The following is a 25,311-nucleotide window of genomic DNA, read 5'->3' as shown; positions in this document are numbered from 1 at the left end:
TGTGTGGACCATGAGAGGCTCCTTATTCTCTTTCTACAAAATATGATGAAGTGTCCTTTCATCTCCAGAATAAATTGGAATTGGAGCTATTGGGATGCTATAAATAGAATAGCATGGTTTTTAGCTTGTTTTCTGTTACTATCAATATTTAGATTGCATAAATAGTGTAGTATTCAACTACTGTCCGTTCTGTCTTATTTTGTAGTGTTTGGAGTATATTTTGGATGAATTTGTTAGGTTCTTTCATGCTTTTCACCATGACATTGAGTCATGCTAAAAACAAAAGCAAATAAGCAGTTTGAATTTATTATCTTGATACTGAGCAGTAGTTAAAATATGCATGTAGCCTCTTTGTCTCATCTTTTAGGGAAAACCATTTCAAATCAAAAACAAAAGTTGTTCTGGATGTAAATTGCAGCATTGATCACATTTCTGCTTAAGCAGATGGGTTAAGAACTGATAGGTCACCTGGTAATGCATTCTTTGCCAATTGTACATTTGTAAATGTTTTTTTTGCATTCCATAGCATGCCAAAAATTGATGTTTTACTGCTTTCTTTGACAAATAATTCTACAGTCTATTTTATTCCTTTTACAATATTCAGTTTGCATTTTCCCTAATATAATGTCAGACTAATAGAACAAAATTAATCAAATTTAATATAGCTCAAGCTATACAAATGTGATTATCTGCCATAGCCACCAATGTAATTAATAGTTTTAAATAAAACTTTTAATATTTAATGAGTGCTCTTGTGTAATGTGTGACATTTTATAGACCATTTGCCTAGCAGCTTACTTTTCAGTGGGTTCTAGGAAACTCTAGTAGTAGCATTTTATTTTGATCTGGTCATTATTTTCTAGAAGTTGGTTATTATTACTGTTGGTGTTGCTAGTTCCTATGTTGCTACTTGTTATGACAAGATTAAGAGGTGACTGTATGTAGTGGGTTTACGTGGCAAGGTTTTGGTAGCAGGGAGCCATAGGGGTGGTTTCTGTGAGAAAGATCTAGAAGCTGCCCCATGTTTGGGAAGGGCCCCATTGTTTTCCAGATCCGAGCCAATAAGCGATGTTGTTTTGCGCCTCTGTGAGAGCATATTTAAGACAGGGAAAAAACGCTGCGCCACACAGCAGCCGGGAGAGTCAAGGGAGTGGGAGAACAGCCTTGCACCAAGGTCAGTGTGGAAGGAGGGGGAGAGGTGCTCCAGGCGCCGGAGCAGAAGTCCCCTGCGGCCTGTGGTGAGGACCATGGTGAAGCAGGATGTCCCCCTGCAGCCCATGGAGTACCACGGTGGAGCAGGGTTCCACGCTGCAGCCCGTGGAGGAGACCACGGTGGAGCAGGTGGCCCTGCACTGACGGAGGCTGCCGCCTGTGGAAGACCCCTGCCGGAGCAGATTCCGGGCCGGACCTGTAGCCCGTGGAGAGGAGCCCACGCAGGAGCAGGTGATCTGGCAGGAGCTGCTGCCCGTAGGGGAGCCAGGTTGGAGCAGTTTTCTCCTGAGGGATGGACCCCGTGGTACGGACCCATATCTGGAGCAGTTCTGGAAGAGCTGCTGCCTGTGGGAAGCCCACGCCGGATCAGTTCATCAAGGACTGCATCCCGTGGGTGGGACCCCACAGCACAGGGGACGAGAGTGACCGAGAAGGAGCGGCAGAGAAGAAGTGCTGTAGACTGACCATAACCCCCATTCCCCGTTCCCCTGCGCCGCTCGGGGGGAGGAGGTGGAAGAGGGTGGATGGGGGGGGAAGGTGCTTTTGGTTTTTTTTCCTTTGTTTTCTCACTTCTCTCGCTTGTTAGTTGTAGGCAATAAATCTTACTATCTCCTTATGCCGAGTCTGTTTTGCCCGTTACAATAATTATTGCGTGATTTTCTCGTCCTTATCTCAATCCTTGAGCCCTTTTCACATATTTTCTCCCCATTCCTCTTTGAGGAGGGGGAGTGAGAGAGCGGCTGTGGTGGAGCTCGGCTGCCCACTCGAGCGGAACCACGACACTGTAGCAGCAATATCATTTAAATCTTTTCTATCAAGAAATTGTGTCGAACTAACAAGAACAGTGCTAATGTTAATCTGATGAGTTCATACCAAGTGTGGTTCTGCCCTATGTCTTTATAGTATTTTATATAATTTTATAATGAATTATATAATTAACATTACTTCATGTAAACAAACTGTGATAGAGTTGATGTTAACTAATGGTAGGGATAGACAAGTAGATAACTAGTGATGGAATTGATATAACTGATGTTAATTGGAGGTTGATTTTTTTTTTTTTCCAGCTGTTTATTATTATTATATTTAAGAACGAGTAAGCAACACATCAAAAAAAAAAAAAAAAAAAAGCAATTTTTTTGGCTTCATCAGGATATCCATTGGAACTTATTTAGTGGATGTAGAATATCTTTTTTTTTTAATTACTTAACACAATAATTGTAGGTTGTTCTTCAGTAGCAATCCTGTAACTTTGCATTCCTGCCCCTCCTTGTTGCAGTCTCCTTCCTCCACACCCTCCAAGAGCTGCTATAAGGGTGAACTGCAGAATGCTTTGGAACGTTCAGTGAGAAGATAAAATTGTACTGTTACAGAAAATTCAAGAGGACGTTTGGAAAAATGTTACTTTCTGAAACCTGTGTTCTACCAGTTACATTAAATCAAAATAGCATAATTTAAACATGAAGAAATGCATGGAGATCGAAGGGAACAAGAGGGTTTTTTCAAATAGTGGGGGCATAACTGGAGTATCAGAACTTCCAGAAATATTGTTACATCACAAGTGAAGGGTAGACTAAGAAGAATGCTAGCATCAAGATGAAGTGATTTTATCTTGTTTTTATAATGAAAATAGTGAAACTTTAATATAGCAGGTTTAACAGAAGAGTGAAGAGTGTCCCACAGATATTTCTTGAGGTTTTATAGCATTCCTTTGATGTTGTCTGACTGCCCTCTTCAGGATGACAGTGAATATGTTAGTCTGCTTAATGATAATATTTGATTGTAGAAAAAAAAAAAAAGGCAAAAAAAAAAAGCATAATCCATTTTTTATAATTCCAAATTTTGTCTGTTGAATAAATGTTTTAAGGAGCAAGTCTTAATCAAGTAATGAGTGAAAGTTGAGTTTTGTTGCGCTTCATGAAATTTCTTTTTCAGGAAGAAGAGATGATCAAATTTTATTTTAACTTTTTTTTTTCACGATAGATTTTTCTTGTATACAATATATTCCTAGATACAACACAACTCTGCTGGAGTTGTATGTAATATACCTCATGCCTAAGGCTGATCACAGTTATAAGGAAATAGGGTATTGTCTTACCACGCCTGTAATTCTGTCTTCCTTCTCTTTGCTCTTAAAATATGATGTTTTTGTATGTGTTTAGTGCAGAGTTTCTCTCTTGCAGTCCCAGCTTTTAAATAAATAGTAGTCTGCACCATCATATGCATGGAAATGGTTCTGTGCTTGTGTATTTGGGGCAATTCTCTCCTGGTAAGGATCAGTGTACCCCCCCTTTTTTTTTTTTTTCCTCCTCTCAGGGCAGACATGGAAAGGTTTAAAATAAACTAAGCAACCAAAGCAAACCCAAAACAACCCTGAATGTACAGCCGCAAGGAAAGCAAATAAGAGGCTTTCTTACAAATCACAAGTAGTAGCAATATGGCTTTCTAATGATGATAAAAAAGATTATATAACCCTATATGTTATGGAAAATTATTCTGTATTGCTTTTAAACCTTGTTTTATAGAAATAATCATGAGCATTTTTATGCTACTTACGAACCTCCTGTTAGCTTGCTGTCACATCCCCAGTGTTTAGCAGTTCTTGGCATAGTGTGGACAGACTTTTTCTTTGGCTCTATTTTTTTTGTACAGAATACTACAGTCACGTTTCTTTGTGATTTTTCCACTACTTTCAGATTTCTTTATGTGCATTTGTCTTTGGCAAGTAAATCCTGTTACTATACTTGAAGGCCATGTAAGCATCTCCATACAGAGATCTGTTTGCAGATTTTGGTGATCCTCAGGAGGCCGCTCCTGAGGGTTTTAATTGTGTTTTCTGAAGCTTTTGATTATGAAGGAGATTACTCTTGTTAACATCTTCTGGGATCTCTCTGCTTTTAGTTTGACTTAACACATTTGTAATTTTGGAGAATGCAAGTGTGAAGCAGAGAGTTGTATAATGAGCTGAAACTTTGTTTATTAATTGATAATATGGGTGTTGAGAATGAAATTTTAAGTGTAAATCACCTAACCACTGCAGTTGGCTAGGTCATCTTTGTTGCCAGTGGATGCCACACGGGTATATGTTTGTTTCTTTTAGGCAAGCTAACGAAGAATATCAAGTGCTGGCTAATTCATGGCGCTATTCATCTGCTTTTTCAAACAAGCTGTTCTTCACAATAGTGGATTATGATGAAGGGGCAGATGTCTTTCAACAGGTAAATGCTGGATATTATAAAACATTCTTAATTTTTTATAATACATATTTATTTGATAAATGACAGCAGAAAAGTGTTCTCTCTGTAGATACATATGCATTTCATATATAAATTTTCTGGTAAAAATATCAGATGCTGGAATTTTTATAACATTAACAAGGAAGAATAGTACAAGTAGCCACTTTCAGCATTTCCTAAATGTAGTTCATGGTATTTCTTTATAGATGATCTTATATGTATGTAAAATTGAATCAGCCCATTATTAGTGTTGTTTTCTGGAATGAAATGCAGTGTAAATAACATTTGCATTTAAAGATTTTATTTATCTTTAGGAAAAATGGTCTTAGTTAAAAGCCATTTAGTTGAATAGGTTGAAGAAAATATTTTTCAGCTTTAGTACTCTTAGTCTGGAAGTTCTTCAGGGTAAAGAGAGGAGACTTTTAGATTTTAGATTTTATATGCTGGCTGTGAAGAATGAGGAATCAATTACTGGAAAATAGTCTTAAATTGAATAATCAAGACAAAAAGCATCCCTGGAAAATTCATACTAAATAAAACTATGCTTTTTTCTCTTTGATATTTATCTACTGATTGAAGCTAAAATAGAGATTAAGAAGAGTAACAAGTTTTGAAGTTCTCTATATTTTTAATCACCTTTTGGTGAAATATGAGCTAGACATTTTCCCTGAAATTTTTAAATATTTAATTTTCAAATATTTTATATTTTGTTAGTTTGTGTTTTGTAAATATTTTGGCTTCTGTCAGACATCTTAGAATGTGTTGTGTAAAAATATGCTTATTAATGGGTAAGATTTTGATTTTAAAACTTTCAACCTTTAAAAATTTATCTTACATTATCCTTTATGGTTACACTAATATAAAATACAATGTTTGATCTTGCCTTAAGCCATCAATACATATTAGAGTAGTACAGTCCAATTTATTACTTGTGTAAAAGGGCACAGGTTCAGTTTATTTCAGATGATGCACATTTAAAGTCACATAAACATTATACCAAATTAAATGAAATGTTTAATTTTTTTGGCTGTCTGTGAGAAATATTGTGATAAGCATAAGGGACCTGAATGACTGATGATGGATTAAGATGGTTAAGATGGATTTTTCAAGTAGTTCTGACCTTGTCCTTATGTGTGCAAACCAGTAATGTAATACTGATGTCAGAGGAAAAAGAAAGAAAAAAAATAATTAAAAAGAAGACTGGATTTCCAGCTTTTATATTGTTTGTAGAGAAATGATAAAACAGCTGCAAACCAACTGCCATCTCTGTACAGTGTCAGAAGGCTTCTGTATCTGAGGTTTCTGAATCTTACAAAGTATTGTTAAACTATTTTGCAAAATTTCTCTTAGCCTTTCTCAGAATACTTTTATTTACAAATAGGTTCACTAAGGAAGTGAGCTGTTTTTTGCTTAGTTGGAAAATATTTTAATAGCTGGTAATTTCTAATGATAAATTCAGCTCTATACTTGATTAGATAATATGTTTTGGTAATGTGGTAAAACTCATTTTGCAGGAATGAAACAAACAAGGTTACTCTGCATTTGCTGTTCAAAGATCTCCATATTGCATCATATTTAAATATTTTCCTTGATTTTGTTTACATTAATTTTCATGTTTTTCAAATGGTTTATTACATCTTTTCTGAGATGGACTAAATATGGAGGAATCTTATATAGAATAATTATAATATATACCCATAGTAATATATACCTATAGCACCTATAACAAAGCTGAAGTCAAAATTTAAACAAAGTGACAAATATAAATCTGTTTGTTTATCATCTATGAGTTTTTTTACCCTGTACACAATATAGCTGAGAGGACTTACAAAGAGGCATACTCTCACTTTTTATTTCTTTTAATTATTACAGGTTTTAAATCAATTGAATTATATTTAAACAAACTTCCCAGATTGATGCAGTGTGAATAGTTCCAATTAAGTATTGGAAAAATACTTAATGTCAAGTATTGACATGTGGATTAATATTCACCCAATTCCCAGAGCAAGTTATGTCATCGAAGCTAGTTATCTAGGTTTTCTGGGATTCAAAAAGGACTAAGCACTAGTGGGGTAGTCTGTCTTAAAACCAGTGAAGATGAAGATAGCCTAGGTAACTTTGGACTGGTGAGAGCTAAGCAAGAGAAACAATGTCAAGCTATAAGCTTTTATTTTCCCCTGAATTTCAGCCTAATATACTTTAATAGATTGGAGGGAGGGGGGCTGTCTGTTTTTACTAACTGCTGGGAAGTTCTTACAGTGTGTGGGAACTATATAGTGTAAGATACTCTTAGTCAAAAAAGCTGGTAGGTGAAACACTCTGAATAATTAAACATCCAAAAGAATCTACCAGAAGAAAAAAGCAAGGAATACTTTGAGCACTTTTTCTAGGACTGTACATGAAGATGTATAAAAAAGAGTAACACATTAGACAGGAGGGCAAATAATATTTTTCATATTGAATATTCTTATGTTGTCTGATACATTAGAGGTAAACATTTTAAAGTATGGGGTTACTAATTTTTTTTTTTGCTATTTTTCCTGTTTTTTTTAAGCTGAATATGAACTCTGCTCCGACTTTCATGCATTTTCCTCCAAAAGGTAAGCCCAAGAGAGCTGACACATTTGACCTGCAGAGAATCGGATTTGCAGCTGAACAGCTAGCTAAATGGATAGCTGACAGAACAGATGTTCATGTAAGTCTTTCGACAATTTTAAAAGTTAGAGCCAAATGTACCTTTGTAGTCTGAGACAGGCAGATGACAAATGCAGTCCCTCCTTAATGCCTGTTTTTCCATTAAAACGTAGGCTCTTGAATGCATATTTTTAAAGAAACAAAACCAAAATAAATATTCATGATAGTTGTGGTAACTTCTACAGTTTGCAGATTATATTTTATTCTTGTTTAAATTATGTTTATTTTTTTCTAGATGAAAAGAAGTAGTGATATTGTGATAATTAATTTTGAATGAGTAATACATGCTTGCAATACTACATACAAAACAAATGGATCTAAAAGTAGTTGCTCCTAATTCAGAAACAACATGCATATCTGTTGAAAATACATATATTTTTTTGAGTTGAACAGTTATTTTTCTGAAAGAAGAGATAATGGAATATTCTGTATTGAAATTTTCAGACCAGTAGCGTATTAGTTTAAAATGGTCCTTACAGCTTTTTTCATGCAATCTATTTATTAAGGCAGGTACTATGTTTTTTCTTATTTATGGATACATTCAGTGATTAGTCTGTGTCAAAACCAGATTTCAGATGCTCCTTATGCTCCTTGTTTGCTTATATGGAAATAGATCTGTGGGTATGTATTTATTTCCGATCTGTATTTGTTTTTATTTTTTCCAGATTAGAGTTTTCAGGCCTCCTAACTATTCTGGTACAATTGCACTGGCTCTTTTGGTATCTCTTGTTGGTGGCTTGTTATATCTGAGAAGAAATAATTTAGAATTCATCTACAACAAAACTGGCTGGGCCATGGCAGCTCTGGTATGCAGATTTTCCATACTAATATGCTTTGCGTTAGTTCCCTGTCTTAGTGTATGTGTCTTTGTTACTTGCATAGTAAATTAAAAACCAAAGGCCATAAATGATGAATTAAGTTCGAATGTGCTTAACAGTGTATTGCAGTATGTTCATTTATACCATAGTCTTCAAACATCTGAGAAGACTCATGGAAAAACACTGTCTGTGCTGCATAGTCAGCTATCTTAGTTTTAGATAGCATGTAAGTATGACAGATGACAGTTAAGGTTTATCAACAAGTACTCATTAATTTAATTTCTGCTGTCATTGTGACTGACAGAAGAATTAAATCTGAGAAGTAGCATTAAGACTTAATTTTGGGGGACATGCTCCTGAACCATGATTCAGGAGCCTGGTTATCAGCATTAGAGTAGCATCAAGTCAATCCAACATTTTACAGCTTAACAGAATTCCTTCCTTCTATGCTTGCAATGAGAACAGTACTTTTTAGAAATTTGTTCATGTATTTTGTACAAGATAAGTCAAGCTTTTCTTCTCTTTCCATGTAAATGGGTTATTTGTTCACTCAATCATTTTGAAGACCTTTTCTCAACTTGCTTCTATCTAAATTAATTTTTCTTGAATGCATATGGCCAGGATTGTAGATGGAATATGAGTTTACTTTTGCCAGTGGCATTTGCATTTTAGCTCTTCTAGAAGCAGGTTACTGATACAAAACAAAATTGTTTTTGCCTTTTCAAAGCCATGTCACATTGGTGGTCAGTTTTGCTCTGATTCAACAAGACAAGGAGATACTACCTTGTTGTGAAACTTACAGCTGATGGGCTCACTGGCAGCATTTATTACATAAATTCAAGGATGAAGTTAACTAGTACCTACTAGTTAACTACTAATACTAGTAGTTAAAAACTACTAATACTAGTAGTTAACTAGAAGTCAAAGAATGAAGTCCAAGATTGCAAATAAACCACCTGAAGGACTAGATTTCAAGTAGAATGTTTTCTTTCAATTTAGAGAGCCATGGGCAGAATGTTCTTTGTTTCAGTATGTTACAGTATCCTGAGCTCTAACACAGAATTTTGATAGTTCTCCTTCAAAGTAAGGCTGTCTAATTTAGATCCATATATTTGTGTAGAATACTAGTATTTTCCAATGAAAAAGTTTTAATCATTTTGAAAGTGAAGTGTTGGGTTGTGAATCCTTGAAAAGTGTGAGCTGAGAGTATGGAGAGAAACCAGAGAGTAAAAAGGAGTGGATGTCTTCTGGCATCTGTGATTTCTAACAAAAAACAGAGAAGTGTTTTGTAGCGTTTCTTTTACTATTCAGACTTACGCAGGTCCAAAGTGTACAAAACGAGACACTGTACAATTCTATGTAGTGTTGGCCACCTGTTATTCCTGCAGTGCATGTGTATGCGTGTTTTTATGTCCAATTTGGAGCTTTCTAGGAGAAGACCAATTGAAAAACTGGACTGAGGGTCAGGGGTCAGGACTGCTGTCCTGACAGAAGTCAACTGGACAATGCCCTGAACTGTAACAGGTGTAAGATGACCCGTGGAGGTCCCTTGCAACGGTAATTGCCCTATAGCTATATGAGGCTGCACTCTACTGCCACTTTTATAACAATGTCATTTGGATGTATGCTTCTGAATAATACCACAGAATTTAGGCTTATAATATAATATTCCAGTTTAATTGCTTATAGTAAAAAGGTAAATAATCTCATTTTATAGTTGCTTGGCCGAATACACTTTGGCCAAAACATAGTAAAAGTAATACAGTCAAATTTCTAGGACTGAATTAGGTGGTGTTAAACCTTTTTTTTTTTAATTATTATTATTATTAGTGTTATTTTATTTCCTGTCTGCTTTCCTACATCGTTTTAGTTTAATTGAAAAAAAAAAAAAACAAAACACAAAGCCTCTGTAATTCTCTCTAGGAAAGGTAGTAGACAAATTATCTCAAAAGATGATGGTAAATGACCCGAAAGAAAAAGTAACCTTTATCACCTATAGTGACTGCCTTTTAATGCAAGTATCAAACCACTTTATACTACATCTGTCAGAGATTTTTGTTAGCACCATTTTAAAGAGGTCATGTATTGTGTACCCTGGGGCTGTAGTTGAAGGCATGAGTGTACTCTAACTTTGTGTATAATCAAAATTGTTTTTTTTCTTCTCATGTTTCATTCTGCTAGATGGCCCGCATTCATTAACCTTATGGAAAATAACATTTTACATTTCAGTTTAATCATAGATCTCCTGAAATTCAGTAATTGAAAAGCAGGGATTCTGTATCATTGCAAATAGACAGGTCTGTTTTTTGTTTTCATTGTTTTAAAGAGTTCTTTGGTGTGCTGTTTTGAAGAGCTTTTGTACTCACAAAGGTTGGAGACCTATCTTTATTAAAAAAAAAAAAAAAAAAAAAAGGACAGTGCCTCTCTGTTCCTAGAAATTAGAAAAAGTTCTCTGCATAAAGTGCCTTTGCTATTTTCACTAGAAGGAGGAAAAAGGATCCCAGAAGATTGGTTTTTAGTTTGGTATGAACATCAACTGAAAAAAAAACAACCCACACCTCATAAATAATATTTCCAGCCATGTTTTAGGAAAATATTTTGGAATGCCATTTTTAACAACCCATCTAATAGATTTGAATAAGCACAGAATCAAGAGAACTGTCATACATTGATTCCAATGTCAGTTAACACAAAACTGTTGAATTAGTTTTGTCCTCAATATTAGATCGAGCAGTATCAGTGTGATAAGCTGTTTCATCCTCTCATGGAAGCGCTGCAAACTCTGGTAGTATCTTGTATGCCTTAGGCATTTTTACTTGCAGCATTACCCAGAAGATTTCTGGAAAGGCAAACTGTGGTGGTTGAGTCACTGTACCTAGTACTCAAAAGATATCTATTGAGATCACACCCAAAAATTATCCCCTAGATTTTTTTAGACTTTAATTTAAATCCTACTGCTCATCTATGGGTATTTTCCCCTTACATACTAATATGAAGATGAGGAAAGACTTCAGTCCTAAGATATTTGCAGACTCCTGTCCTTTTATACTGATAACAAGAAGCAATTCAGATTCTTGTCAAGACTCTTCATTTCTTAAGCAGAGAATAAAAGGTCAAATAGTGTAAGGCTGAGCAAATTTCTAACATTTTACATAAGCAATTGCTACACTTCAGACAACAATTTCTCTAGAGCTCAGAAAATATTTGTTCAAATGCCTAGAATGTGGACAACATGGGGCTTCTTAAAATAGTTTCTTTGCTGGGTTGCCAACATGCTTTTCTGCATGCAATTTTCAGTTTTTCAGCGTACATTTCAATATTGCCTGTGTACCTATGGAATCTGGGAGGGCAAAGCCTGTTTTCAGATTCCAAGGCAGCTGCCTAGGAGCTGTTCCTATTCTTCCTAGTAAGGAGTATGAAAGGAAGGGGTTGTGAGTATATGAAAGGACTGTCTTTGGTAAAGGCTGAGTGCTTCTCTTCTTTGTAGAACTGCTAAAGTAGAGACTCTGCTTCGCCTGGGTAAATGAAAAAAATAAAAATAAATCTTTTAAAGTTCTCACAGAAAAGTGCCTTGCTGGAATCTTCTTTCTGTACTTTTCATCCTTTGACAAGGTCCAAGAAAACTGAAAACAGTAATTTCTCTGCATATGAATTGTTTCATTGTAATCAATACCATAGAAAACCTTAAGGTAAATATGAAGTCATTAATCACATGTTCCAAGTTGCTCATTTGTAAGAATGAATTTGTATAAGTTTTATCCTGAGGAACATTGATTCATAGCAATGAAACAACCAGGTGATTTGGAAATTTTGGATCCCAAAGCATGGGATCACATGGAAAGGGGTTTGGAATGGTGAGCATTGGGTATCAGTGTGTCTATGATGCATGTGTCAGTTCTACAAATAATGAGGTATATTTCAGGTATATTTTACAAACATTAAAAGTCTGTAGATTACTATAATGAATATAACAGATCAATACTTCATTGATAGTAATAGGAGAACATGGAATGGAGCTTGAATGTCAACTACTACCTGTAGCACACAAAATGCTTTCCTAAGGGATAAGATGGAAATGCTATATTCTTGGGGTACTTAAAATAGATTAAGAGTTTCTTCCTACTATTGTCTCCTATCTTTTTTTTTCTTTTTTCATTAGATATTAGCATGTTGTGAGGTCACATATCCGTACTAGCCATCATTAGAGAACTAAAGCGATTTGAAAGAATTACCAATTAAAAGCATATCACTAATGTAAACTGAGGTTGTGTTTTTTTTTTATATCTTTACATATGGAAACAGACTTGGCCCTATAGAGCATAAATTAAATATATAAATTTAAGAATGAGGAAAATCACAATTTTAATAGAAGACTCACTTTCAGAGCCACCAGTATTTGTGCACTACATGCACCTCTGCTCTTTTGATGTTTCACATTTCAGCTGTCTGACTTTTGCTCTTTCACATCTTTCACCTCACCTTTATTACCCTCATCTCAGTTTCTACACTTTTGTTATCTTCACAGAAGCTATCAGCTCTGTGATTCATCACCAAAATTGCAGTATAAATTTCTCAGCTAAAATAATCTGCAAGGTATAGAAATAACGGTCTCCTTTTTTTCATTAATAGAAGCACATACTCTCTTCACTTCATTGCATATTATTAATTAAAACATAACCCATTTGCTAATAATCACTACCAATATGCTTTCATCTGCCATATTAATTACAATACTGTTACACTCCAAATCCTGTTATGGACAAAATGAAACTCACTTTATATTTAGAGCCAAGAATCTGTTCTTAATGTAATTCAAATCTTAACAGTATAATTAAAGTATTATTGTTAAACCAGATATCATTATTACAGGGTGGAAATAGTTTATATATTTTTTCTCATTACTTTCTTTCTGTTACAAGGGCAAAAAATGTCAATAGTAACAACACAAAATTATGCAAACTCTCCTATTATCTTTCCCTCTTTCTGAATGTCATGGTTGTTATTCCACTGATTCTCTTTGGATCTTGAGATCCTTGGCTTTGATCCGGTGAAAGGGTGTACTGCTATGGTGAGTTCTCAGTGTTTCACACTTTGCTGGAAGTAGGATGGTTTTTTTCCTCCTCGCCCTAGAGCTCACGTGGGGCTACTTTTACACATCGTCCTTTTTCTCCACTGACCAGCAACTACACCTCACATAAAAATTTGATAAATTGGTGCTTATCTGTTTTATTTGTTATCCCTAAAACTGGGTTTGAGCAGCTCCCTTGCCTTTGTTTCTGTAATTCAGCATTGGTGCAATATTTATGGACTTGTGATCTCTAGTGTCATCGTGTACCCCCATCTTACAATTCCATACTGGTACAGTGTATCTTGTGGTACTGCTTTTGATATCTCTGGTTACACTGCATCACTGTGCTGATCATAATTAATTCATCCTAAATGGAAGGGAGAGGGAAAAAATGGTTCTGCCCTACAGAGATGAGCAAAAATAATGTAAACTAAGTATAGCCATCTGATCTTTGAAGCCATCTGATCTTTGAAAAACTGGCTGTTTCAGCTAATCAAGTTAGAATTCTAGAAAAGCCAGATAAGTTTATATAAAGTCTGTCAAGATTCAGTGCTAAGACCTTCCAAAGCTGGTTCAAAGTATATTGCTAGAGGTGTTCTGGATTTACTGTGCTACAGAGCTACACTAGCTTAAATTTATTTCACAAATACATTATTAAATATTCTTTAAAGAAAAGCTGAAGAATTCCTCACTACTTTTCTTTAGTAAAGAGAAGTTAGTCATCTCTGGTTTAGCTAATTATCCCGGTTAAAAAATAAATAAAAAATTACATATTCGGGAACCATCTGCTTAAATTGCTATGGCTATACTTTTGCTAGTGGAAATATACATTTACAGTAAAAATAAGCATATATATATATATATATACACATATATACCTATATATATATATGTACCTAGTTTATATCAGTCTTTTAAGGATTATTTGCACTATTAAATCAGAAGACATTGAGATGATCCAAGTTCTGTATTACTGTTTTTCTCATTTGGCTATTAAAGGATATTTTAATTACCTCTTTAAGATAGCCACGACTACTGCTATGACTGATTTTTGCCATTTAGATTCTGTAGTATGACCTTCTGTTAGAAGTAATGTCCATTTTTTCCAGTTTTCATAGAATCCTATCCTAACTCCACACATTTCCATAGAGAATATCACTTATCTATCAACTCAGCCATGTCTTTTGTCATGGCTAAAATGGATTACAGTCATATAGGACACAAAGTAAGCATTTCATAAATGAGACAGACATTTGGATAGTTGGATTTTTTTTTTTCCTGGTGTTTTTTTTTATAAATAATTTCATATACCTGAAAGTAAACAGCTAAGCTAAACTATATAAAGCTATATTAGAGGCAGAAATAACATCATGAAAGACTGTAGAAATCTCAAATGACAGTTTTCAGAATATTTGCAGTGAGTGCTTTCTACTATCATGAGTGTTTTCTGCCATGCGGATTTGTAAATGTGGCAATTCCAAGTGCACATAAAGAGAGGATTATTTGAAGAGAGATTCTGAAAATTTCTGTCTTTAGCTAACTCGTTTTCTAACAGAAGTCATTAAGAATTTTATGAGAGCAGCACATCAGAAAACCCTATCCTAAACATCAAATAGAAGTAGATACTGTATCTGGTTAGGTAAACAATTATATACCTACAACAAACATCACTAGCAGAGTGTTTTTTTTATTCAATTCCTCTGGGTTAAAAAACAAATATATTGTTGTTTTTCTATTTTTCTAGTGTGTTGTATTTGCTATGACATCTGGTCAGATGTGGAATCACATCCGTGGACCCCCATATGCTCATAAAAATCCTCAGAATGGACAAGTGGTGAGTTAATTCTTTTAAATTTTATTTTGAGGGTAGATATTTCCTACAGTGAATCTGTAATTGCAGATATTTGCACTGCACCATTCTCTTAAGTCTCAAATTAGAAGCAGAGTCCGTTACAGACTTTTTGGTGTTTAGAAAGTTCCACCACTTCTGATTTGGGCAGTGAAATGAGTGCCTGTGTTTTTCAAAATTCTAATTAGGCTCCCAGCTACAGTGAATGTGCCATAAAATAGTCCATACCACACAATTTCCACTGCTCTAATGCGTTCTGTTTTTTTTTTTTTTTTTTTTTTTAAAAGCATGATCCCTCTCAATGTGAAAAGCAAGCTATTTTTTATTTTTCATTTATCCAAACCTTTGAGATATGTAACCTCTTCCTGTAACCTCTTCATCTTGAGCGTTTTGTTTAGAAAAGATGGGAAATGTCTTAATGTTTTTTACCATTTTCCATTATACCTGTCACACACTTCCACTGAACTTCCTGAATTTTACATAATGTTTTTTCCTGTTTTGCTTTACTTCTTGAATGTAAGGTCTTTATCAGCTTCTTAGAAAGTTAACATTAATTCAGTACAGCCAAAATTGCTACTATATGCTGTCATTGCTGTCTTTAAAGGAATTCTCATCCTTGCTTCTTCCTGCTCATAAATTAGTAAGCGTTCATCAGAGTTCACAAGGAGAAACTCTCTTTACCTACAGGGAAAGTAAAGAGGACCTTGGCTAATTTCTACTACTCTTCCATATTTACCACTTCTTGAAGAAGTTGTTAGGATGGAATCTGTGAAATTTACAGTTGCAGACAGGAAGGTTCTCCATACTTTGTGGCATATTGAGCCATGTTCAGCTTTGACCATTGCTAGTTAAGAGACTGGTGTAGGACTTAAAGAATAAATTTTCTTCAAAGATCCCTTTGTATCGTAATTGTGAGAGCAGAAAAAATAATGGTTTGAATTTGTTTACCAATCTGCTTTGTATTTGGAATGTAACACCATACAAAAATCATAAAGTGACATGACTCTATCTGTCAACCTTGTTATGCAAAAGTAGAGCTGGAAATGTAATAAATAATCTTTGTAAAACACTGTGTTTAGAAAAATTTAGCTTTTCATTACTGCCTTGCAGTATTAAATTTATGAAGCTTCCCCATGGAGCAGCAGAAAGAAGAAATACTGCACAGAACAAGCACCATTCCTGATAAATTAGTTTTATACCGTAGCCAGGTTTATATACACCACCCTTTTTAAAGACCTGTTTTCATTAAATCATTTAAAAGTAACTCTTTAATTGTTCCTCAGCTTGTGCCATCTTGTCTCTCAGAGTGTGAGCTCAGATTCTGAATGTCTGAAAAGCTACTAGTTAGGGAGTATAAATATAAACAACTAAATAAAGGTAATCATTGGGCTGGTCTTAAATTCTAATTACTAATCTGCTATATAAGTCAATACATACTTTTCTGTTTTCACTCCACTACATGACTTCAGGTAAGTTATTTTGTTTCTCTAATTCCCCTGTCTTTAACTTGTTCATGTGTCAGTGCTTTTACCTCCCATGGAGCTGTCTGTGTCATTAAGTAAAAAGTCAGATTCTAAGAATTTAAAAAGGTACGGGTATTGATTCACCAAGTTCCTAATTTAAAATAGCACTGACCAATACAGTTGTAACTTAAAGCTCTGATTTTTACCAGTGCTAGAAGCTTAGTAAGTGTTCTATAAACCTTGACTTATTTTACATTTCTAATTGTTAAAGAACTTTATTGAACATTTTCCTGTTTCATTTTTCTAGCACTAACCTATGTTCTTTTTCTAGCATTTAGCTGAATTTGATGTCATAAAACTAATTATCTGAGAGTTCTGTAAGATTTATTTAGCTATGATAGCTATAACGGTGTTCCGCAGTAAGTTAACAAGTACTATCTTTATATCTGGATGATGTTTAACTCTTCATTTTATTTCTGTTGTCCAGGACTTAGTACCAATTCCAAATTTACATGCCAATTTTGCACAAGGTTTTCATGTACATTATACTCACAAACTGTTCAACAATCTTAACATGTAAACTCTTTTCAATAGAAGGCATAGAACAGCTCACCAGGCTTAGTTGTGTTATTATCAGGGTCAAACTTAGCTTTTTTTTTCATTTCAGGTGTTAGTAGTTAGGTTCTGTAGTGCAGGGCCTGATATGCCTCCCGGAAAGGGATAATAATTCTGTCTTCATAAATTGTTCCTTACCTCAGATATCTCCTATTATATGCTTTGTTCTTATCATAATTTTGGATGACACTTCATTTCTCTTGCTTAAATTCCTATTTTTTCAAAAGATGAAAAGATATTTGTTTGTTTTGCTTAAACAAGACTACTTATTAGTGCCAGTATCTTTTAGAAGTAGCATACCATTTCTTGGCATTTTTGGCTTGTGCACAGCATTTACGATTCCTTTCTTGATTACCTAAATTACTTTAATTCTATGATTGTATTCTTTGAAATTCTGTATTCTTCTGTATTCTGGGTAGATCTATTATGTGAAGTTGATACGCTCTGTTACTGAGGTGGTGGTCGTTGCTTCCTTTATTCCTTATTGCCTTCAGGTAATTTCAGTTTTTGGGTCCACATGAAAGTGGCAGCAGTATTATCTTTCAGTTCTGTTTTAAATTGATGAAACTAGTCATGCCAGTCTTTTATCTTGATGTCTTCTTCATCTGTTGTACTTTTGGAGTTCTTCATCTTTTGCTTAGTAATTTCGTTATGATTAGACCCTTACTAACTAAATTTAGAGTGAAAGCTAAACATCCCACTGATTATATATAAAATCTTGAGAGAGTTCTGAATTTTATCAGTGGTAGAGCTAGCGGTGGGACAAGTAGAGAGATGGTGAATACAGCAAAATAGCTTCCTACTGAGGTAGTTCTGTTGACATTTAATTCACTTAACAGCAAAGAATTATTAAATTTTCATCAGCTTTTACACACGTAGGTACTAAGAAAATCAAATGGCTAGGAAAATATTTATGTATATTTATCCTGATAGATCAGCAACTTTTAAAATATTTGGATGCAAATTCTACAATTTTCATTGTGCAGTATGCTCAGGACTGCATCTTTAAAATAGTTGAAAGTTTATTATGTAGGAAAATAAGATAAAGGACAAGCTTGAGCTAAAATATTGAGAGAAAACATTTTTCAAAGCTCATAATTTTCTTCTGTTTTGTGAGAAGTGATTAGAAGTTGGAAAAGCTTTTTTGTGAAGGGAGGACGTGCATTTTTATTTAGTATATTTATTTGCTAATTTGAAGATATTTTCCCTACATAAGCAGATGCATTATGAAATGGATAATGGTTTTATTTGCTACTATATTAATTAGATTATCTTTTACATGTCTTATATTATGGAAGCTTGTTAAAATTGTTCAAACATAAAAAAAAGTTGTGTCATTAGGAAGCAATTTTTACCCATTTAGTAGGTCTTTTAAATATCACCTTTCAATATCAGATCAATTTTAAATGTTTGTTCAGTTACCAATCTGTTTATTCTGCTTTTTTTTTTTTTTACTTTTTATTACTACTTGCCTTTTAACAGTTTAAAAAACACTGATCTTTATTCAGGAACATTATTTAAAATATCTCTTTTCAAATAGTCCCTCTGGCAGGGTTATCTGGTAATCTGTCTGTTTCTGAAGTTAAATGAAAAATGTGTTTGACTGCTCTGATTCACTTTTCCATTTGTCAATGTAAAGTTAAGGTGCTCTGTGAAAATTTATGCTTAGACTATCAAGAAACTTAATTCACATTAATCCTCTATAGCTAAGCAGGATAAAACTTTCATGTGAGTACTGAACTGTTTTAGAAATACCTTCCCATATCAGTAAATCAGAGCAAATACATTGTCTTTTTGCCTTCAACCTATCCAGAAATATGTTTGAATTCAGATTGTATTTGAAATGCCTGACTTTTCTGAAAGTGGCCAGATTGCTTAGTTGCAGGTTCAATATATAAAAAAAAGTCAGTTTGCTGTATGATGCATTATAATGTATTTGTCTTGCTTTTAAATTAAGAAAAAAAAGTTCTTACTGGTCATTGTATCAGTGTCAAACATAAGATATCCAGATTGATCTTACGCCAGTGATGTTTTGATGCATCTGTCAACAATAATCACAAACATCGTACTGTTGAAAGTACTTCTTATTTTTTATTGGAATAAGCAATTATTTACATTATTTACATTAATATACTTGGTAGAAGTGAGAAGTAGATTACATTATGACTGTACTTAATGAAATGGCTTTTCTGTGATCATCAAAACTGTGAGTTTACTTAGAAGCTGCAACTAGTAAAGGATTTATCAAGCCTGTAATTTAAACTTCTGTCTTGATTTAGTCAAAAAAACAATTGGCAGTGTAAGGAACTGGTTGAACTACTGTAAAACAAATGATCTTATTAAATAATTCTATTAGCAGATAAACACATTAGATACGATGTTGCTCATTTGTTAAATTAGAGTTGGGAAAACTATTAACCTGTATAAGACATCTGTCCTAATGCTTGAGATAGCAAGGCAAGTCATAGCTGACATTTCAATAACTTTAGTTATAACAAATGTTTCTACCATGATATCAGAAAAGGGAACTCTCACCCAATATTTTGTAGCCATTTTTATTATGGGAAGAAAAAGAGGTGAGATAGAAGAGTTTTTTGGATGAAAGAGAACCTCTAAATTACTAAATTTATCAGTTCTTGAAGCATATATGCTAAAAAAGTTTAGAGAATAGACTGTAATTTTATTGCAGTACTGTATTCTTGGCTCAGTAACGATGGAACAGATTCCCATCAAATAAAAGCAGATTTTGGACAGGTAGGCAGGCAACAAGTAGTCTGTCATGATAAAATCCAATTAAAAAAAAAAAAAAAAAGAAAAAGCCAATTTTAATTGATCAGTACCACTTTAAAACAACAAACACTCCTTCTCCCTATGCTCCCCCCCCCCTTTCCTCCCCTCCCCACACACATATTTTGACTGTGTGTGAATGGGTTTCTTAGACTAAATTCAGTTTCATTTGGAAAAAAGAACCATTTTATACAGAACAGTTCTTTTTATATCAGAAGTCAGAAAAACCTCAGCTGTGTGAAGTTGTGACGTACATGTATATGAAGATAGGAAGACAGAATAACAATGATAAAATGATAATGAAATACAGAAAAGCTACATTTTCTTAAAAACACACACACGCACAAAAAAAGAATGATGCAAGGAAAAGCACGTTTGTGTTTTGCTGTTGCTTGCACAGGCAAGAGCAGTTTTGGCTGAGTATCAAGTAGGAATCTATTTTTTCTCCTTGGACTTTACTGGTTGTGTATATGTTTAAAGGCCTTCTCTAACTGACTAATTTTGTTTGAAACATACCTATGAAGAGCAACTAGGCCAGCTCAATTCTGGTCAGGTTTCTCAGGACTTAGTCAAAGCAAATTTTGAATGTCTCCATGGTTAGAGATTCCACAACTTCTCCAGGCAACCTGTTGCACTGTTTTACCATCCACATAATTCTCCTACTTTTTACTTTTTAATTTAATCTTTATATTTCATATATATATATATATATATATATATATATGTTCCTGTATATATACACACACACATATATATACAGGAACATATATATGTTCATATATAAAAATATATATGTTCATATATATATATATATATATACACATATATATAGATATTGGTTTTCCTTTGGGAACAGTTAAAGTAAATTTTATCCTTCTGTTCAGATATACTGATATAGCTGAATTGTTAGTAGAGTTTACCACTGACTTTAGTACAGTTAAACTTAGCCAAGGGGTACACCTTTTCAGTGCTCCTGAAAGCATGCCTTTGCTTAAGTGGCAGCAGCGTTATATCTCTGCAATACTCATACTAGAAATGAGAAAATGTTAAACCTGACATACAGAGAATTTTCTTTGCATCTTAGTACAGCTGTGTTTTACTACTTCAGATGGATTATTTTGCAAATCATTTGTATTTCCTCCCTAAAGATAACCTGCAACACAGGTTGGGAATCATTTTGTTAACTACTAATTAAGTATCAAAATATATTGTGTCCTTCAGGGCCTTTTAGACTTACAGATCTGGTATATTTTTCAGTTGGAGAGCACTTACTCTCCATATAGTTTTGCCAGTAAACTCTAATGCTGTCATTTCAATGTAACAGTGTTAGATTTCTCTTATCTGCTTATGAAGAATGTCAAGAGAAAGAACAGGCATTTGAATGTGTAATGCTGTAAATGAAGCAGCAAAATTCAGACAGCCTTTCCAGGACTAATTCACCCATAATCTTTGCCTTGGAGGGATACGTTTTTATTGTTTTTATTTTATATTTATTCTCCTTTGTGGTGGTTGAATTATTGAATGCAAAGAACTTTGGATACTTTATCTGCAAAGCAACAGTAATTTGCTATTTTATATTTTGATAAATATAAAATGCTTTTTATATATTTTCAAGGAAACAAGTTATTCTCATTTTTTTGTCTAGCTTTCATGTCAACATTAATTCCTTTCTTTGGCTAATCTTTTATGTGTACTGACTTTTCCTGAACGAAAAACCATAGAAGAAGACATAAAGATAAAATTAAAAGGTAAATAAAAAGTTTTATTCTATATGCTGATTGTCCTTCTGAGCCTCTAATAAGCAGTAGGATCGTACTATACAATGATGTCTTTCAGATGGCAAATATTTCTGAGTTCCTGGACATTAAAAGGCAAGTTATCTATGTTTTTATTTTTCTTTTATTTGAACCACTTACACTTTTTTTTTTTTTAATTAACATATGTTGACATTCAGATCTTGTAGATAATACAGCAAAGGAGAGAAATCTGTTTTCAAAGTTTTCCTTATATATTCTTTTGAAGCATTATGAATATTGACAAAGTAATGATACTGCTACTGCTATTCTTTCTACTTTTTCTTTTGAGATATAGAAGTGTATTATATTCCTGTGTTTTTTTCCCTGCTGCCTAGCAGTATACTTACATAAGATTTCAACAGGCTGAACCCGGGTATCTGGGAAACCAGTTTTGCCTTCAGATAATGTGCTCAGATAGGCAAAACTTATTCCTGTGCTAAAATTGAAGAGGAATAAACTGGTACTTCAGAAGGTTATATATCTGAGCAGAATGTAAGAATAGATGCTCTGGTTCATTTTTATAAAGATTGACTACTGGGATAAATAGTGTTTTGTTTTTTTCCAGTTCATTGGTGAAATTACCTCTGATTGCAATGAAGTTAGAGCTGTTAGAGCACCTTTGAAAATCATATCCAGAAAACATAACTTCAGTTTTATTTTTCCATGGAAGTGCTTCAATAGCAGAAGTAAAATTTTGTCTAGCCTTAGACTAAACAATGAGAATCTTTAAATGTATGAAGGACCTCTTTTCCTGATTTTTGCATTTCTCAGTTTATCTACTATTTGTTCTTTGGAATTGTTATTACAATGTTTGTAATTATAAACATATTTTGTATGGATATACTTTCATTTTCTCATTTCTCCTTACTGTAATATATCTTAAATACAATTAGAAGTTGTTAGAAACACATACCAAATCTGAAATGCTTATTATGTCAGAAATACAATACAGAAATTTTGTGAAAAATTCAACCTAAACACCCAGAATTCACTAGAATATACTTAATTTGTGAACTGTAGTCTTATATTACAGCCTGATGAAAAGTTCAAGTTAATTATGTTTATATTAATTCAATTGTATTTTGTTCACAAGAATAATTTACAGAGCTGTTATATTAGTGCTTATATGTAGAAGCAGGCATTATAAATTTATTTTCTTGGTGTGGATATATATATGGTAAGCTGTCTATCAAAAAAATTGCTGAACTGTGAATATCTTCCAACTCCTCCAGCCATCTTCCTTGGAAGGAAGGAGACAGTGAGAATGTAATTTTTATCCCGTTTGCTAGTCAGGTTTCAAACTCTGTCTTCGTTGATTAGAAACAAGTTCGTGAAAGAAATGGGCATTACATGAAGCTTTACACAAGGAATTATTTTGGTTTGCACTATTCTTGAATCAAGGAAGCTCCTGTACTCCACTTAAAAAGATATTACAGAACTGAAACATGTATGGGTTGGAAAAGCTGGTCTTACAGTCCTACTTAGCAGGGTTGTTCATCTGAATAGCACAGCTGAGATGGATCTGCTCGTTAAGTGTTTTGAAAGCATCTTGCATCAATCTAGTATGATATACAGAAGTGAGTAAGAGAGTAGGCTTAGTGTACATCACATTTTCATAGTATTCAATGCTTACAGAATTAAACTTTAACGTTTATTAGAAGTGGACTGCAGTTCTTTTGCATATGTCTGTACTGAAATGAGGAGGCACTTTGCACCATTCCTCTCCTTGAATGTCTATCATTAATATTTATTTAAAAGCTTTTAGAAGCTGGAGTTCTTTAACTTTAAGCACAATGCAACTTAGAGTTTTTACTGAAAGTCTTGCAAATCCAGTTTCTGAGCAACAAACAAGATATGAAATAACTTCCAGATCCTGAGGTCACTTGGCATAGTAGGGTTCTCTAAATGAAGAGAAAATAGCATTATTATTTAAAAGATGGAAGCTGTCTGGATTTACCAGTCCTTCACACTATTAATATGGGTTAATGGAATGAAAGGAGCCTTTGACCTCCGATTATTATTATTATTTTTTATCATCACTGTTCTGGAAAACATTTCAAGCAAAAGTATTCTTTTGCCTTTCGTTCATCCATATTTTTCTACCTCAGGCTAAGTAATCCCTGCCAGATAAAAGAAGGAATGGTTCTGTAGTCTTCTCTGGAGCTAAATACCAGAGTTATAGAACCAAGCTGAAAATGTTTTACAGTTATTTTTGTTTTATCTGTCTATAAACAAAGAACACTTCAATAAATAGTAATGAATGAATAAACAATCTCATCGTGTCCAGTGCTGTCACTTAAGATTGTCTCTAGAACACAAGTAGGGATACTGCCATTAAAAAGCTCTGTATGTAAAAACAGAGTTTTAAAACTGAGCTTTGTAAAAGTGCAGAAACATTTGGGCATATTACTATTCACAAACATTTTGTGTGGCACTAAAAAACTGGAGACAGTTTTGTCAACATTAGGTACCTGACCTTCTGAATGTGCCTTTAACTATACATATGCTACACTAAGTGGAAATAATGCAAGCATTGGAGCAGCCACACAGTTTAAGAATGGATTTTAAGAATTGATTTAAGAACCAAATTGAATTAAATTCAAAACACTCGTCATCTCATATCTCAATAATTGATCACTTGCATTATTGTTAATTCTCTCTGGAAAATACAAAACTGTAGGGACGTGACATGAGTTTATATGCCACTTTCTGTAGTGCTCACAGAGGGACTATACTATGTTTGCTGCGCTAGTCTTTCCACTCTATTGCTCTCATCCCTTAAAAACACCGTGTTAAGTCCAGGTCTACAAAAACACTTTGCAAATCTTGACTATCTGGAAAAACAAAAACCATACACAGATTTCAACTTGTGAATCTCCTGGCTTTTTTCCTTCTTTTTGTTTTATTTCCTGTTTTCCTTACTAAAATATGGGGAAGCTTAATTTACTGAAACCTTGGTTTTCTAAGGCCTGAACCAAGCTCTTTCACTTTTCTTTCATCTAGAAGACTATTGTGTTCTTTTGGCTTGCTTTCTGCCCATGCTAGAGAGATCCTGAGTAGGGGTGATGAGTATTATATTAACATATTGCGGGGCAGTGCTTTGTACCCCAAATCTAACATAATTTTTAATAGGCAGATCATACTATATAAGCACAGCCTGAATATGATTCATTAGTGTGTACTTCTTTCCAATTTTTTTAAGGCAGTGAGAACATAATTTGTGGAAATTCTGACTTTCCAAGCAAGATAATCTTAATTTCTTCCCATGTAATGTAGTGTGTGGTTTTTTGTCTTTTAATCTGTTCTTTCTGGCATCATCTGAATTCATTAGTACTTACTTTTGTGCTTATCATCAACTTGATACTTAATAAATTAGTCCCAAAATCCAGGCTTCTTTTAAGTGTTTTTTTTTTTTTTTTTTTTTTAACAGCCCATTATGTCTCCAATTGAGCCAGTTATTCAGCCTCCTATAATGTTCCAAACCCATTTTTCTCCAGCTTTACATGTAACAGAATGAATTACCAAAGTCCAGATAAATACCACATTTTCTTTGTCAAGAGGATTAATGCCTAAAGGAAGATACTGTGCCTGCTGAATCTGGTACCCTTCTCTTTGGAATAAATATGCTTTACTTCATCTCATTTTTCATGTTCCTTTATATGTTTAATTGTTCTCTAAATTAAAATTTATCCCAAAGCATTTCATGTTAATGAAATCTAACTTCTTTGTTTCTAGAACCCATATACTTTCCATGTATGCTACTCTATAAATGT

General features: G+C 33.9%; 1 protein-coding gene across 5 annotated transcripts in view; it reads left to right on the top strand.

Moving 5' to 3' along the window:
• TUSC3 (tumor suppressor candidate 3) overlaps positions 1–25,311 on the top strand; it is a 123,732-nt gene that overhangs the window by 51,585 nt on the left and 46,836 nt on the right. For 3 of the 5 annotated variants that reach the window (XM_084518202.1, XM_084518204.1, XM_084518203.1), the window contains exons 3-6: positions 4,313–4,430; positions 7,003–7,143; positions 7,808–7,948; positions 14,773–14,862. In XM_084518202.1, the coding sequence (XP_084374328.1) occupies positions 4,313–4,430; positions 7,003–7,143; positions 7,808–7,948; positions 14,773–14,862 (490 nt within the window). Of the gene's footprint in view, positions 1–4,312; positions 4,431–7,002; positions 7,144–7,807; positions 7,949–14,772; positions 14,919–22,103; positions 22,382–25,311 lie in introns of those variants that run through there. The other 2 variants (XM_084518206.1, XM_084518205.1) reach the window with 2 other exon arrangements.

This window comes from Aythya ferina (genome assembly GCF_964211825.1).
Source record: "Aythya ferina genome assembly, chromosome: 4".
NCBI lineage: Eukaryota > Metazoa > Chordata > Aves > Anseriformes > Anatidae > Aythya > Aythya ferina.
The sequence above is the reverse complement of the archived record's forward strand: the minus strand, read 5'-3'. Positions and strand labels throughout refer to the sequence as shown.